This window comes from Cyprinodon variegatus, unplaced genomic scaffold (genome assembly GCF_000732505.1).
Source record: "Cyprinodon variegatus isolate N-32 unplaced genomic scaffold, C_variegatus-1.0 Scaffold47, whole genome shotgun sequence".
In the NCBI taxonomy this organism is placed as follows: domain Eukaryota; kingdom Metazoa; phylum Chordata; class Actinopteri; order Cyprinodontiformes; family Cyprinodontidae; genus Cyprinodon; species Cyprinodon variegatus.
The window spans coordinates 1,774,145-1,789,170 of NW_015150500.1; the positions used below are offsets into that span (position 1 = coordinate 1,774,145).

Genomic DNA, 15,026 nt, shown 5'->3' on the forward strand with positions numbered 1-15,026 from the left:
CAAACCATGGTTCAGCCCCTCGCGCAAAATTCCAGTTTGCGAGCGCAAATTACTGCACTCAAAATTGGATCTTGATAAATCCGGCCCTATGTGTACTACATGCGTTCAGCATAACAGGCACACCCTTTCATTTAAAACCAAATAAGCTAAAGGATATGCCCGTTTGATTGTTCTAGTTTTATTCATGCTGACCCTCTAAGTAAGGTCAAAACATGCTGACACAACATATGGAGATAAACTTTGATGAACATTGAACTTATTGCTGCTATAGCAATGATTTATGGCAGAACTGCCATAAATTCTGTTCTGTTTTCGGGAATAGTTTGGGTCTGTTTTATTTAGTTTCAATACATTGGTTTGGTTAGGTGGTGGTATTTGGTTAGTATGCAAATTGTTTCTCTGATCTATATTCTTGCTCTAACACTGGTGGCGCTGTGGATGAAATCCATTTCAGTCTCAAGGTAAGGACAGTGAGTGAAGGGTGTGGGGAGGTCACACGTTTTTTACCGCTCTCTGTTTATATACTGGTTTGCTTCATTATTTTCACCTAATGATCATTACAATTCCTTTGCATGCTGCCATAGACCACCACCAAGGAATTTGGATTGCATTCAGTGTGTGTGCATAATAAATGTCAGCATTCCCAAACGTATCTCCCAGTCCGGACATTGCCTTTTGAGCGCGTTAGGACCTGGATTTCCTTAAGCCAGAAGTGACCAAAATTAGAAGCAATATGATGTTCGCTACAATTGCATTTACTGCAGCAATAAACAAAACTGATGAAGTAATGTTAGAGTAACCAACTTAAGCCTAAAGTCGGGTCCAGAGGTCTGGAAGCGGTTGGCAGAGAGATATTTACATTTAAGATATTAACTTTTAACACTTTATCATCTTTTTTTCAGAGAAATGGAGGTCAGTCGAAGCTGCTGCAATCTACCTTCCCTGGTTGTTTTGTGCATCCTTATCCTGTTTCCTGTGAACTGCTCGAGTATAGGAGACATCTATGAACCACAGAAAAAGGTAAATTGGAGTTTTTATTTCTAAGCCTGTTGTTTCACTACATATTTGCTTCCTTCAAAAGTGAACACTTATGGCCGGCCCTTAGTAACTACCTCACACTTTCCTGCTTCCAGCGAACTGAAAGTACATTAATGAAGAGGTTTTATACTGCTGATTACGATACCTTTGTGGGTCTAATGGGAAAAAGACATGCAGCTCCAGCATTCAGTAAGTATTCTTTTGCACCAACCATTAAACTCAAGTGACAAAACCGTTGTGTGTCCTTGCAATCTTATGTTTTAATCTAATTAAGTTGGAATAAAAAAAAAGTCTGAAGGAGATTTTCTTTGTCTTGTGCAGATTATGGCAATCACATTCTTGCTGACCTGTTACACCTCACATGGCTTTCTTTCAACCATTTTTCTTAGCATACTTCCACAAATGTCTCACTAATAGTTGCGTTGTCAACAGACTCTCCCATTTGACATGTTGATCTCTGCAGCTCCTTTAGAGTTAGTCTCTGAGCTACTGCTCTAATGAATGCTCAGCTTATCCAGTGAGTCAGCGTAGGATGATAACCATGCTTTTTGGAATTAACAGATGTGTTTTACCTGATTTGGACTGCATGATTTAGAAAAACTTACTAATTGCAATATCATGTCTTTCTTTCCACATTTTTTTTTCAGTCACAAAAAAAAAAAGTGGGAGATAGGAGCGATTACAATCCAACCAACAGTCTACACACGTGAATGTTAGAATAATTATCATTGAAGATGTCTAAGTTTATTACACCTTGGTACCGTCTGCCTGTTACGTGTCAGAACTGATGTTTTATCTAATTAAGAAAGTTCCTCTGTTTGGATATACAGTTATAATCTTCATTCTGTTGGTGGCAAAGATTTGGAAAAGAAATGAGAGCGGTGAACGAAGTGTAATATTTTGATAAGGCAGGAGACATGGATGTCTAATCATCTGCTAACATGTATGATGTAACATCAGATAATGTAGCAGACTGGAAATGTATTAAATGCCTTTTTAAAAGTTAATCGGGGCCACTTCCTTAAAGGTGAGCACGGAGGGGAACAGCTGCTTCTGTAAACTCTAAACAATTTCTCTGATCTGAGTAAGATTACAATTTCTATCATAATCTGTTATCATGTCTCCTGGTTATTTAATACATGTAAGTTATGAAGTGTTATTTAAAAGAGTTTGTCCCGAGTGATTTTTTTTTTTTTTTTAGGGAAAAGAACCAGAGAGATAGAGCATCAAGGTGCATACACAGAGCCTATCTTTAACAATGGGTTGCAGAGTGATAGGCTACATATTTAATGCAAAGATCTTAACCATACTTTAAACTGACATGCAAAAAGTATCCATTGCCTTGGTTGTTTAAACATTTTTTTCCACAATGAAACCGCAAACATCAACAGATTTTATGGAATCCTATCGAAAGACTAACACAAGGTAGTATACCATTCTGAATTAAGAGGGAAAATTATACGTGGTTTTAAACAAAGGTATTTGTAAGTATGTAAAAGGATTTAGCCCCTTTTCTCTAAGTGCAACCAATTACTTTCAGAAGTTGCTTGACGCTTGTTAATAACTAAAGTCTATCTGTGGGTAATGAAATCCCAAAACAAACACAGGTTAAGAAAATATTGGTGAGCAAACAGCATTATGAAGTCCAAGCAACACACCAGACTGAACTTTAAAACAGGTTTAGCAGGAAAAAATTCCAAGCTTTAAACATCTCACAGAGGTAGATGATGTTCAATCCATCATCTGGAAATGAAATGCGGATGGCACAGCTGTAAACCTGCCAAGACGAGGCTTTACGTACAGACATAACAAGAAGAGCAGTGATCAGAGATGCAGTCAAGAGGCCCATGGTGACTCTGGATGAACTGTAGAGATCTACAGCTCAGGTGGAGGAATCTGTCCACTGGACAACTGTTAGTCATGCCCTGTACAAGGTGATCTTTATGTAAGAGTCAAGAAGAAAGCTATTGCAAAAAGAGCATAAGAGATGGCAAATTTCCAGAAGCCATGTTGGGCAAACATCAAAAGTGGAAAAAAGTGCTTTAATCAGTCAAGACAAAAACTGAACTTTTATCCAAAACAATGTAAAGTGGAGATCTTCCTCTTTGAACACACCATCCCCACTGTCCAGAATGGTGATAGCAGCATTATGTTCTGGGGATGCTTCTCTGCAAGGATGATGGATGGACACAAAAACATGGTGATCTTTAAAGACTAAGGCAGAGGTTTACGTTCCAACAGGACCACGACACTAGACATAAAGCCAAGGTCCTGTACTATGAAGCGAGCTGAACCTAGCAGGTTTACTCCCTGCAAATCCAGTTAATCCAATTCAAAAGAATAGTAATCAGGATAGAGGCACCACAAAGCTGGTTATTAACTCGCTAATTCTCGCCAGCCTGAGCTGATCATTAATCTGTGAATGCACACGTGTAAAGGGGCGGGTTCAAGGTAGCAGACCAATCACAATCATGAGAGTGCCGGATTTCCCCTGTGGGGAACAAAAATGTATCTAACAGAAATAAAAAGGGGAGAAAAAAAAAAACAGTCTCAAAGAAAAGTCAAACAAGCTGGAGGCATGCTCATGTGTAAATGTGCATTTAACACAGTCTGCATCCCCATCTCTGTACTGCACATTAATCACATTCCCCTCTGAAGTGAAGAGAACTTATGAGCAAATAAAAATAAAAGAGAAAAACATAAATTCCTCTATTTAGCTTGACTTTTTAGTTCAATAATGTTTGGGCTACCATAAAGCTGGAAGATGATGCCATGATTACATTATATTAATGGTTCATCTAAGTGAAATATCCCGATTTCTGAGTTGTGTCAGAAAATTGCTATATATATGTGAGCTCTTTTATTATGATGTGTTTAGTTCTTTTCAATCTGAATCACAATGGGTCTTCAGTGAAAGGACATGTCATTGTTCCGCAAACTGATTAGCTGCTGAGTGGAGCGTTTTCTAGGATTCAGATCAATCGTGAAAGCTAACCTGCCTTGGAGCAGATATGTCTTTCAGCGTTCGTTACGATGGTGAGTAGCCTTGCTAAGAATGAATCCAGCTTTGTGGTAGCAGAAAATCGGGGTTAAAACTGAAGTTGTCTCGCTAACCCAAGTAATCCTGATTTGTGATTCAGGCCTCAGGACTAAAATGAAGCAGTTTAAAACAAAACATAGTTGGGTGTTAGAATGGAGCAGTCAACGTCCACCATTCAAGTCAAAGTTGACTTTCACCAAATTTGAGAATCTGTGGCAAGATCGGAAAAGCACTGATCACAAACACTCTTCATATAATCTGGCTGAGATTAAGTTGTTTTGCGCAGAAGAATGGGCAGAAATTTCAATCTCTAGATGTACAAAGCTGGTAGCGACATAACCCTAAAAACTTGCAGCTTTCATTTCAGCAAAAGGAGGTTCTACAAAGCATTGGTTCATGGGGCTAAATACTTTCACCCATCCTTTCCAGGTTTATATTTGCAGAAATAAAATATACAATTCATGCATAAACCTGTTTCCATTTCTCAATTTTGTACGACTTTTTTTTCTTTCGGTTGTAATGATACAAAAATTGGAAAAGCTAAAGTAAAATAAACACCTTTGCAAGCCATCGTATCTCTCTGACCAGTTTCTCTGTATATTGGTTTTCATAGCACTGTTTCTTTTGTAATGATCTCTAAAAAAATCTGGATCTATAAAAACGGATCAATTTAGTTGACTTTCCCAGGGTGAAGCTGTCAGAATTAATTGAAAACCTGTTTTTCCTCTTTTACCTTCAAAAAGGGAAAACCTGTTTTTCCTCTTTTCTTTACCTTCAAAAACCAAAAATTTACTAATTTTGAAAAATTTCAATGTTTTAGTTACACATTTATAAGAGACTCCACATGTTGTAATACTGAATAATTATTGCTTATTTTCTAATTAATTGCTGACTTCATTTGTTGTTGTGTGCGACAGGAGTGGGCTGTCCATCCACACAGGCATTGAAGAATTGGATTAAATTCAGACTGTGGAAAGCGGAGGTAAAGAAAAAAAAAAGTCTTAAATCTTCCCTGAAAATAAACAGATTTGATCTCCTGCTGCTTGGGCTTTAAACCATATTTGCCTTTCCATAGGAGCCAACCTTCTCTGATAAGACCGTCAAACATCCGTGTTTAACCCCGCTCTATTTGATGAAGAATCCCAGTGTTCGCAACCAAAGAGGGAGGAAGACCCTGTTTAACTTCTTGTATTGAACAACATTGGAAAACATGCCTAAACGACATCTGTAATGTCTTATGGAAAATAAATGTATAAAATCAACAGTACAGTAAAATATGAATTTATTCATAGTGATTAAAGTACCTTTTCACAACCAAATCACGCGTATTCTGTGCTCACACTGCCAAAGAAAAGTTGCACATTTAAATGGCATTACTAACAAAAACACATTTTAAACATCAATCAACACAGCAATGTACATTTTCCCTTTGAGAAAAACCTTAATGTTGACCAGATTGTCTAAGAACAGAAGAGTCCCACTCCTCCGATAACAAAACAATTAACAAACAAGAGCCGATATATAACTCAATTTTTTTTTAAAGAAACTGTTACAATACTATAAAATTATAAACTTCTCCAATTAAAAACAGAAACAGCGGATCGAATCTGGTTTTGCGCACCAATAAACAGTTGTAACACCTAGTTTACAAGGTTTCCATTCAATACATTTTAAAAGTGGCTTAAATAAAAAAAAATAAAAATTCAAACATTGTTGTGTTTTTTTTGTTTTTTTTTTCCCGCTTGGTCTTTAACACTCTGTCATTTATTTCAAATTTCAAATGATTAGTTATCAAGAAACTGCTAAAAACAGCTTGCAAGCCCCTTAAAACGTAAGGATAAAGAAGAAAAAATAAAACCCATTGCAAGGATGAATAAAAAAAAAACATCTCCACCCTCTTTATCCCATTGTAACATCACAGTGCAAATTTGTGTGTGTAGCTCATGGCTCATACATTCTCGGTTTGCAAGGCACATTCTTTATGCGTCAGTTCGGGGAGAAGGATGTGGGAAACTTGATATGTAAACACGTGTTTACAAATGCATGTTTGCGTCTAGTGGCAGTTTCAAGACTAATGCTTTAGTGGGTTTAGACTGTTTTTTCTTTGTTACAGATGATTAATTGATACACCACTTCCTTGTCAATCTAGTTTCTCTGCTTTGATAAAAACCTGATGGACATTTTTTTGATTAAACCTGTTCAACAGGTCAATTAAACTAACAAAAAGGCTTACTGCTATAAATAGAGAGAATAGTCAACCTTCAGCTGTAGGAATCTTTGGTTGGATTAAATTTACATTAATAGTCATTACGCCCCATATTAACTGGCCTGTGGAAAAGTGTGGGAATAGTGTACTACAGAAATATGCTCTGGAACAGAACCTTTTGACAAAAAATAACAGTAAATTCTGCTTTTGTTGCGTGTAATAAAAGGCCATTTTGTAGATTATAATTTCAGCCTTTTATGGTCTTCTTCCAATAGCTGGAATATTGAAGTTAGTGGTTTGGAAATCTTTTTTTTTTTTACTTTACTCAAACACAACAGATCATCAAACTAATTTTACTACCAGATTGGGCTTAGAAAAAGGACGGCATCATAACTTAACTGCAGTTTAACACATTTTGCTTTGCCAAGTGCAAAGTCATCACTGGCATAAGTTTTAAAAACCCTGTTTGTCAAAACAAAGATTTTGAACGTCACAGCCCAAAAAACAAAGTACCCGATATCAATTAATGTGGACAGAAACAAATGAAAATGTCCTGATAAATTCCAAAGACCAGCTGAAGAAAAAATACTGGAGGCTGGCATAAAGTAAAGTCATTTCAGAGAGGCATCTCCTCAAAAGGACTTAAAATGGTGAGAACAGAACAATGGGTGGGATTTAGCAGCTTTGAAAAAAAAAAGAATTTCAGTAAAACCACCACTGCTTTTTCTAGGCAAACAAGATTTCTTTCATCAAAATTGAGTCCCACTCAGGAGAAACGTTTACTCTTTGCATTCAGTGGAAAAAGGCCTTGAAACACAGCCAGCATCCAGTTGAGAGGTAGCTCATGTGAAAAACTAACAAGCCAAATGCAAACATGACTTCAGTTACTTTGAATTTACAAAGAAGTCATCCAACCTAGATTACAAGACCAGGCCTTTCTGAGCAGGTGTTAAACCACCACAAGGAATGAGGTCAGACATGAAGGACAGACACATTTCAAAAAACACAATTTTAAAACCACTTAAAAAATAAAATGATTAAATTAATAAAAGAATATCTCTGCCCGAAAAACAGTCTTGAAGTCGCAGCTGACTTAAAGTCAGTCCTAAAGCTCCACAGTCCTCAGGGAATGCACTTGTTAGTGGAAGAAACCAAAGATCAAGGTGGATCAAATTACTTCTACTAGCCCAGATTATCACAATGAATGGGTGAACACCCAAAAAAACCAACACATTTTCTCTCAACCTGTAAGTCTGTGTGATTATCAAACTACAGCGGCAGCAGGGTCTTTACCATCCACATCCTGACGTTGATGAACTCTAGATCCATCCTCTGTGTTCCCTGGCTCCTTCCCCCCAGAAGTCTTCTCTTTTAGTCTCTCGGCAGAATCCTCTGAATTTGAAAGGTCAATTCTGTAAGTCTTTGGGGTGGGTGGCTGATAACGGTATCTGTATCCAAAGGCACGCAGGTGATAGGCGTAGTACTCCAACAAATACATGCCGGCAGCGTCTACATAATGGAAAGACACAGACACATCGGAGCAGCAGTTTGGACCCTGAAAAACAAAAAAAAATTGAAATGAAAAGAATTTGGTTATATGTCATCAAAAAAGAAGGTATAATACATGCATCTACATAGGAAGTTACAAATTATATTCATGAACTAAAGTAGAGGGAAAATAATCTAAGGCTTTCAAAGGTTGCCCCAAATAAGAAAAAAAAGACAGGAGTGTAACAACCACTATCAAGTGTAAATACTGCAACATCTAAGTACCTCAGTCAACATAACCTTATCCTTTTAGCTCTTAACTATGCTTCATAACACCTTAACAACTCTGGAATTAAGAGATTTTGCACTTAAGCAGCTGAACTTGCCTCTGAGATGGGGTAGTAGCAGTAGCTCCAGTACCAGAAGCTTTTGGGGAATTTGGCAGTGAGGTGTTGTTCAGGGACGAAGGGGTGAAACGTCTCCCTCTGTGAAGTGTCTCTGGAGTCTCCTGCCAGAACCCCAACCTTCTCCATACACTGTCCCATCGCCAGGTCCTCAACAGAAGAAGTGTGAGTACACACTTTGTTTTTAAAACCTTCCACAAATCTCCGCAGGGCTTCTCTGCTCAGTACGTATCCAGCACCGCCACTCATGTACCCCTGCTTGGTGTAAGGTTTAAATCTTCGCCCGAAGTAAATTGGCTCATCTGGTGTGTGGTTCGCAAGGACCCATCGCAGATTATCTACTATCACATAGGTATCATCATCCGCCTTGAGGAACCAGTCTGCCTCATTGGCGTGACGCTCGTAGACGTAATGGAAGGCTCTGATCGTTTTCCAGTACAGCTGATCGCGGCCTTCTTTTGTGCCAAGTCCCACTGTGGGGAAGTCTGGGTCATCTACGGAACTCATGAAAACAACTATATTGCAATGGCGACTCCATGTGTACTTGACATGGCGAGTCTTCTTCTCCAGGTTGTTGGGGCCGGTCATCACCCAGCAAAGGATACGCACCTTTTTGTAGAGCTCATCAGCCATGCGGCTGTCCTCACCTTCGAAGGAGACAGAAAGCATTTACATTTTGTACATATTTTAGAAAAGTAAAAAAAAAAAGACAAAAAAAACAAAAAACAAAAAACATACACATTACGCTCATATATATTTTGTCACTGTAGAACCTCAAACTCAAATGCTTTTTATAGAATTTTCATTCAAATCATCCAGGTTTTTATAAACCAAAATCTGAAAAATGTGGTTTGCATTTGTATTCTTCATCTTTCGCCAACAACTGACAAAACATCTGTAAAAATCCATTTCATTTTCCTGCATAAATAGACAATCATGCTCAGTCACCTGTCAAACCAGTAGGGGTGTGGGGAAAAAAATTTGATTTGGCGATATATTGGGATTTGTGGCTGCCTGATATAAAATGGATGTTTCAGTTATAGTATCGATTTTTTTTTTTTTAACTACACATTTTACCTCAAAAAATGTAGGGACAAAACGACAAAAACAACAACAACAAACCTTTATACAGTACCTTTATTTGTTAAACAAATGCTTGGGCCTGTAAGAAGTTTTTGGTCCTTGATTTCAATGTTTTATGGAGTATTTCATTGTATAATAACTGTAAAATAATAAAGGTTTCTACTTCACGGATTTGGCCTATTGCAGGTTCTTTTTGGAACGTAACCCCCGCGATAAACGAGGGTTCACTGTACTGACTCTGACCCTAAACAATATAGATACCAAAATATCTAAGTGATCAATATAGTCTGATGAACATGTTCAGCCATTGCTTTTTAATCTATACATTCAATTTGATATATCGCAGTATATAGTGATATTGCAATTTGTGATAATATTGTATTTTGACCAGAGTCAAATCTACTCAGGGGTCAATCTACTTTGACCCCTGAGCAGTGGTAACAAAGGGGCAAATTGTAGTTGTATCTAGGCTAGAGCTGTCAGTCTGGTAAGGAATCTGGTTGTTATTAGAACTTGTAAAGGTTAACTTTTATTTGCAACATAAAACTGACTAAAATTAGAATAAAACCTTTTCAAGCTTTAGTCGACTAAAACTATCACATATAGTATAGCTAAAATGCAAATGGCTGTCATAAACAACGCTGATAGGAAAGATCTCTGCTCAGGGCGGTGGCTCAGATCAAAACCAACTTCTACAAATAGTGATAACAAAGGTTACAAATGACTAGTATAGCAAAGCCACAGAACAGAAACAAAAAGTATAAAAGTCAGCAAATGAATTATGTGTAATAATGCAGGTTACAATCCCAGCACTACAGCAACTGAAGACTTACTATATTTAGTCCTAGTGACCAAAGAATGCTTATGTGACATACATTGTGTGCTGTAATGCCATATATAGACAGGTGTGTGCCTTTCCTAATCAAGTCCAACCAGTTTAATTAAACACAGCTGGACTCCAATGAATGAGCAGAACCATCTCAAGGAGGATCAGAAGAAATGGACAACATGTGAGTTAAATATGAGTCACAGCAAAGGGTCTGAATACTTATGAGCATTTGTTGCTTTTGTTTTCTGTCAAGATGGGGTGCTGAGTGTACATTAATGAAAAATAAAATTAACTCTTTGATTTTAGCAAATGGCTGCAATGAAACAAAGAGTGAAAAAGTGGTCTGAATACTGTAGCCTACCCACTGTACATCAGAATGATCCATATCCACATAAGGGATAATCTTGCAGCTCTCTGTATGTGTAAAACGAACAAAGCTCAACACACCAGGTCCTGATTATATGCTTAAAATTAAGTCACTGAAAAACAAATATGCATGTTTATGTTTTTTCAGCTCTTAAGTCCTTCTTTTACTTAAGCCACCACAAAAAAGGTGTTTAGCATGTATCCATACACTCCCTCTATAATGATCATAAACTCATAACAACTCAGGCATGACTTAAAAGACAGAGCAAGCATGGGTGTGTTTAGGTGATTTACATTCCATTATTTTCAGGTTTTTAATAAGCAAAACCTGAAACTCACAGATTGAAGCCCTTGCCTTTTATTTTTTTAAAAGATTGTTTGCTGAAAAATATATTAACTGCTGGCTTATATCATGCGTAATTGAAACATATTTAAAATGTGATAAAAATGTTTCAGCTCTCTGGTACGATGCCGCTCTTGAACACAATTATGAACATTTAAATACAGAAAATGGTATATTCAGAAGCTAATTACAATTATTATTGAACATTGTAGTGTCAAGCAATGTATTAATACCCCTGTATCGTGGACTGTAATAAAAGGATGCATTTCAGAAAGTCTCTTTAGCTATATGATGGAACCTTGTCCAAACATAAACACCATCTGTTTGTTCCTGCCTTGAGGCATCAATAGGGCTGGGCTTGTCACCTCATGCAAAACTTTTTTTTCCCAGAGATAGGTGATGGTTGTTTTAACAGACAAACTTTATACCAAAACATTTATTTTACTCCTATACGTTGAGTTTAATTACTGGAATTTTAAAAAATGTCCTGCAATTTAGAAGTAATGCTTACATGAATGTGTACAACGATTCGATTATTTTCGATACTCAAGAATACACCACAATACAATTTGATTAGATTAATTGGTTCATTTTCTATTTTATTTTTTTTACCTTACAGGCTAGACAATGTTTCAAATTTGAAATAAATCAATGAAAGCTGTAATATCTTTATGCTTTTTATTTGAGAAACAACAGCAAATAGCAGAAGTAGAAAAGTTGTACTCCACCTAGGCCTATGAAAACCTCATTCACTGAAAAATAATGTCCCTGCGTTATAAATTCTGAAAGGCCTTACATCAAAAAATACTGCACAAAATCAGTGCAATGAGTGCAATGCAATACTTCGGCTCCAGAGTGTCGAGCAGGTATTGTGTGGACGGATATTTGTGCCTTCGGTTTGAGCATGCAGGAACCAATCCGAGCACGCAGTGAGACAACACACGCGCACGCTCAACTCTGAAAAACTCTTCTCAACACACTGTCGTCGCACTCAGTTCCATGTCTGCGCATGCTCGTATCCGTCTCTGCTCGCGCTCGACCTGCTCTCTCCACGCTCAACACCAGCTGTGCGCTCGGCTGTCTCTCCTCTCACTTGACTCCATCTCTGCACTCGCAAATTCATAAATGTATGTAAATATGGCGGTTGGCAGACAACTGGATCGGGATTGAAGCAAATATATCCTACTGTCTGCTGACTGAATCATTGTGTTTAAATGACTATAACGCTGAACTAGAATCAGAGCAAATTAAACTTCTTAATGGAACAATTTCTTCAATCCATTCTAAGGCTAATATGATCACAAACATTTCTCCTTTGGAGGCTGAATTCCAACACTGATTATTTTACCTGATTTAAAATTAAATTCTGTAACTAAAAAGAAACACCATTCCTAATATTGGAATATTTTGAAGCATCCCTAAAAATTTACCCATATCTAAAATATTTTTATCTAAATATTGTTGAACCATACTTCAATCTGAAATATCCTCCTAATTTCTATTTAACAGCTAAATCAAATCCATCTCAATAGCAGAAAAAAAGGTGGATGAGGTGATGATCAAATAACTGTTTTACTGACATTTATTTGAGATAATTCAAGATATTTTATAGTACTATCTGCTGTCCATCAAATTGAGTGTTGACCGCATAACTAAAAGAATTGTTTCATTCCCTGATTGTGTTTTTTTTTTCTTCTCCCATTTAACCGGGTGTAGTATTTGGAATGAATACTTTGATTGGATGAAAAAAGCTGGGCGTGATTGGCTGATGGTGTGGTTTATTTACATACATTTATGAATTCGTGAGCGCAGAGATAGAGTCAAGCGAGCGGAGAGACAGCCGAGCGCAAAGCTGGTGTTGAGCGCGGAGAGAGCAGGTCGAGCGTGAGCAGAGACGGATCCGAGCATGCGTGCAGACATGGAACTGAGCGAAAACTGAAAAATGGTTCTTTGGTTCATTTAACATATCAAGAAATTAACTTTAGACTTGTTTTTTGGTTTTTTTTTATTCAGTGCCCAAACAGCCAAGACAGTCCCTTGATTGTTTTAGGGAAATTACAAAACACAGCACATCAGTGAATTTATATTCTTAAAAAAGCCTACATAAAAAAAATGTATATCATGATCCGATGATTTTATTTTGTGCCATTACAAACTGTATTTGGATGGGTTTTTTGTTTGTTTTGTTCCTTTTAAACCAAACACATTTCAACCTCATCAAGGAATTTTGTTTCTAGCGAACATAGCTCTCATCTGTAAATTTCCATGCCATCAGATGCTCAGATCAATTTGCCAGATATTTTAACAGGACACTCTTGAGAATGGTACCAGAGTAAGACATTCAGGTATTACCAGTTTCAGAACCTCCCTGCTTTTTGTAATCATTGTATTACTTTTTCATGCGTTGCACATGATGTCAAACTCCTGACCATATCCTGAGAAGATTGTGTTGACTAGTACTACAAGGACGAAAAAATAACCCACCATAAGGTCTTTAGTTATGGTCCCAAAAGCAAAAAGATCTGCCGTAGGGTTATGTAAATACTTTGATAAGTCATCCATATTAAGAAAATTTAAAGAAGAGACAAAATGCTTCCCTTCTAACCCACCTTCTAATTCTAAATAGGGACAAACATATAATTAAACTATTTACGTTTACTGATAAAAAAAAAAATCCAAAATGACAAAGTTATAACTGTAGATTTGGGAACCCACCTTTAAGATAATCTTTTACAATTTAATTAGTCAAAGGAAACATTAATGGTGTAATTTTGTCTATTAAACAAATTTAAAACAAAAATACACAAATGTATGTGATTGTTATGTCAGATTGCATTATAAATATTATTTTAAATTGTTTATGGAAATGCTAGCCTACTATTAAACCATGGTGTTCTCTATGGACCTTGAAACTACTGAACAAACTCACCCACACCTTTTCAGCAAATAACAAAACCAAACATACTATTTAAGGACTTTTATGGTGCAGCTCCACTTCCACTTTCCACTGCTAGTTCTGCACCTCTACTTTAATCTACCTCCGATACTTAAGCACAAGATCCATCAGTTTAACAAAATCATTAGTAATGCACGTAATATTCAAGATTGTTATACAAAACACGTAAAAAAAAAGGGATTTCTATACCTATCAGCAACAAATTTGAGAAAAAAATAGATGGATTAATTTAATTATTGTGATAAAGATAATCAATTCAAGTGAATGCTTCCTTATAGTGACATTAAATAAACTGCTCTGTATTTTTAGGATAGAATAATTCGGGATAATGCCAATTACTAAGTGAGGATAATGGGAAATATTAGGTTGTTGTTTAGGCAACTGGATGCAACATATACCTGAATGATGAGGGTGATCCAGGTTAAACAGAGCCGACCTCTCCTTCTTCCATACCCCCATATCTTGGTCCAACTGTTGCTGCCGGTCACTAAGTTGCCCATAGCTGTTGACCTGCAGGCTCCTCTCAAACCACATCTGCCGCATGATCACGTACAATGTTAGAGTTCCCACCACGAAACCAGCGTAAAAGGAGAATCTGGAGCCCATGGCCTTCATGCTGGACCAGATGTTCGGCTGTTAATTCAGAGTGGCAGCAGCCCAACCTAAACCAGGGAGGGAAAAAGGGATAGATTTTTTTTTTTTTTTTTTGAAGGTGTGGTTTACTCAGCAGCAGTAGTAAATGAAACATAACAGTTGGATTACAATCTCGAAGCTATCATTACCGTTTCGGCTCCGGAAATTCTGAAAAAAGGCGCAGCGTTTTATCTACCAGCAATAACAGTTAGCCATACTAAAGTAAGACAACAAAAAACAAGCTCAGTTCTCACCTAGCGTCACGGAGAGAGGAGTAAGCAACCCGAACCGTTAACTGAATAAACTCCAGATGGAATGAAACTCATTTCGATAACGATGTCCGGTTAATGGTTGACTTCTGCTTCGAGTTGGAGCAGCTGGGAAAAGCTAACAGGCTAGTCCGTTATTTGAGCGACTCTGCTAGCGTCAACTTCGCTCTTTAGTTATTCAGCAGTCCCGTCGCAGCTGCGCAGCTAACGGGAAAAAAAGGAGGTGGCTTTGTCGGTTCGGCTTCAACGAAAAAAGATCATAAGAAACCCAAAAGTTAAGATAGACTCCACGTCGTTTCAGGAACTTACATCTAACTGATGTGTGATATCTTCCTTATTTAAAAAAAAAAAAAAAAAAAAAAAAAAAAAAA

The 15,026-nt window shown here is 37.2% G+C and overlaps 1 protein-coding gene across 1 annotated transcript; it reads right to left on the bottom strand.

The window, feature by feature from the left end:
- Window positions 1-5,816: 5,816 nt before the first annotated feature.
- Window positions 5,817-14,990, bottom strand: LOC107082129 (glycoprotein-N-acetylgalactosamine 3-beta-galactosyltransferase 1-B-like). Its single transcript, XM_015370643.1, has 4 exons — window positions 14,641-14,990; window positions 14,152-14,415; window positions 8,159-8,823; window positions 5,817-7,839 (listed from the first exon to the last, which is right to left on the bottom strand). The coding sequence occupies exons 2-4, from the start codon at window positions 14,366-14,368 to the stop codon at window positions 7,549-7,551; spliced, it is 1,173 nt and encodes a 390-aa protein (XP_015226129.1). The 5' UTR covers window positions 14,369-14,415; window positions 14,641-14,990; the 3' UTR covers window positions 5,817-7,548.
- Window positions 14,991-15,026: the final 36 nt, after the last annotated feature.

Excerpts from the sequence above, each read along its gene's own strand:
- LOC107082129 (XM_015370643.1), bottom strand. The coding sequence starts at position 14,368 with ATGAAGGCCATGGGCTCCAGATTCTCCTTTTACGCTGGTTTCGTGGTG. Across the intron at positions 8,824-14,151 it reads GGATCACCCTCATCATTCAG|GTGAGGACAGCCGCATGGCT; the intron begins GTATATGTTGCA and ends TCTCCTTCGAAG. Across the intron at positions 7,840-8,158 it reads GCTACTACCCCATCTCAGAG|GGTCCAAACTGCTGCTCCGA; the intron begins GCAAGTTCAGCT and ends TTTGTTTTTCAG.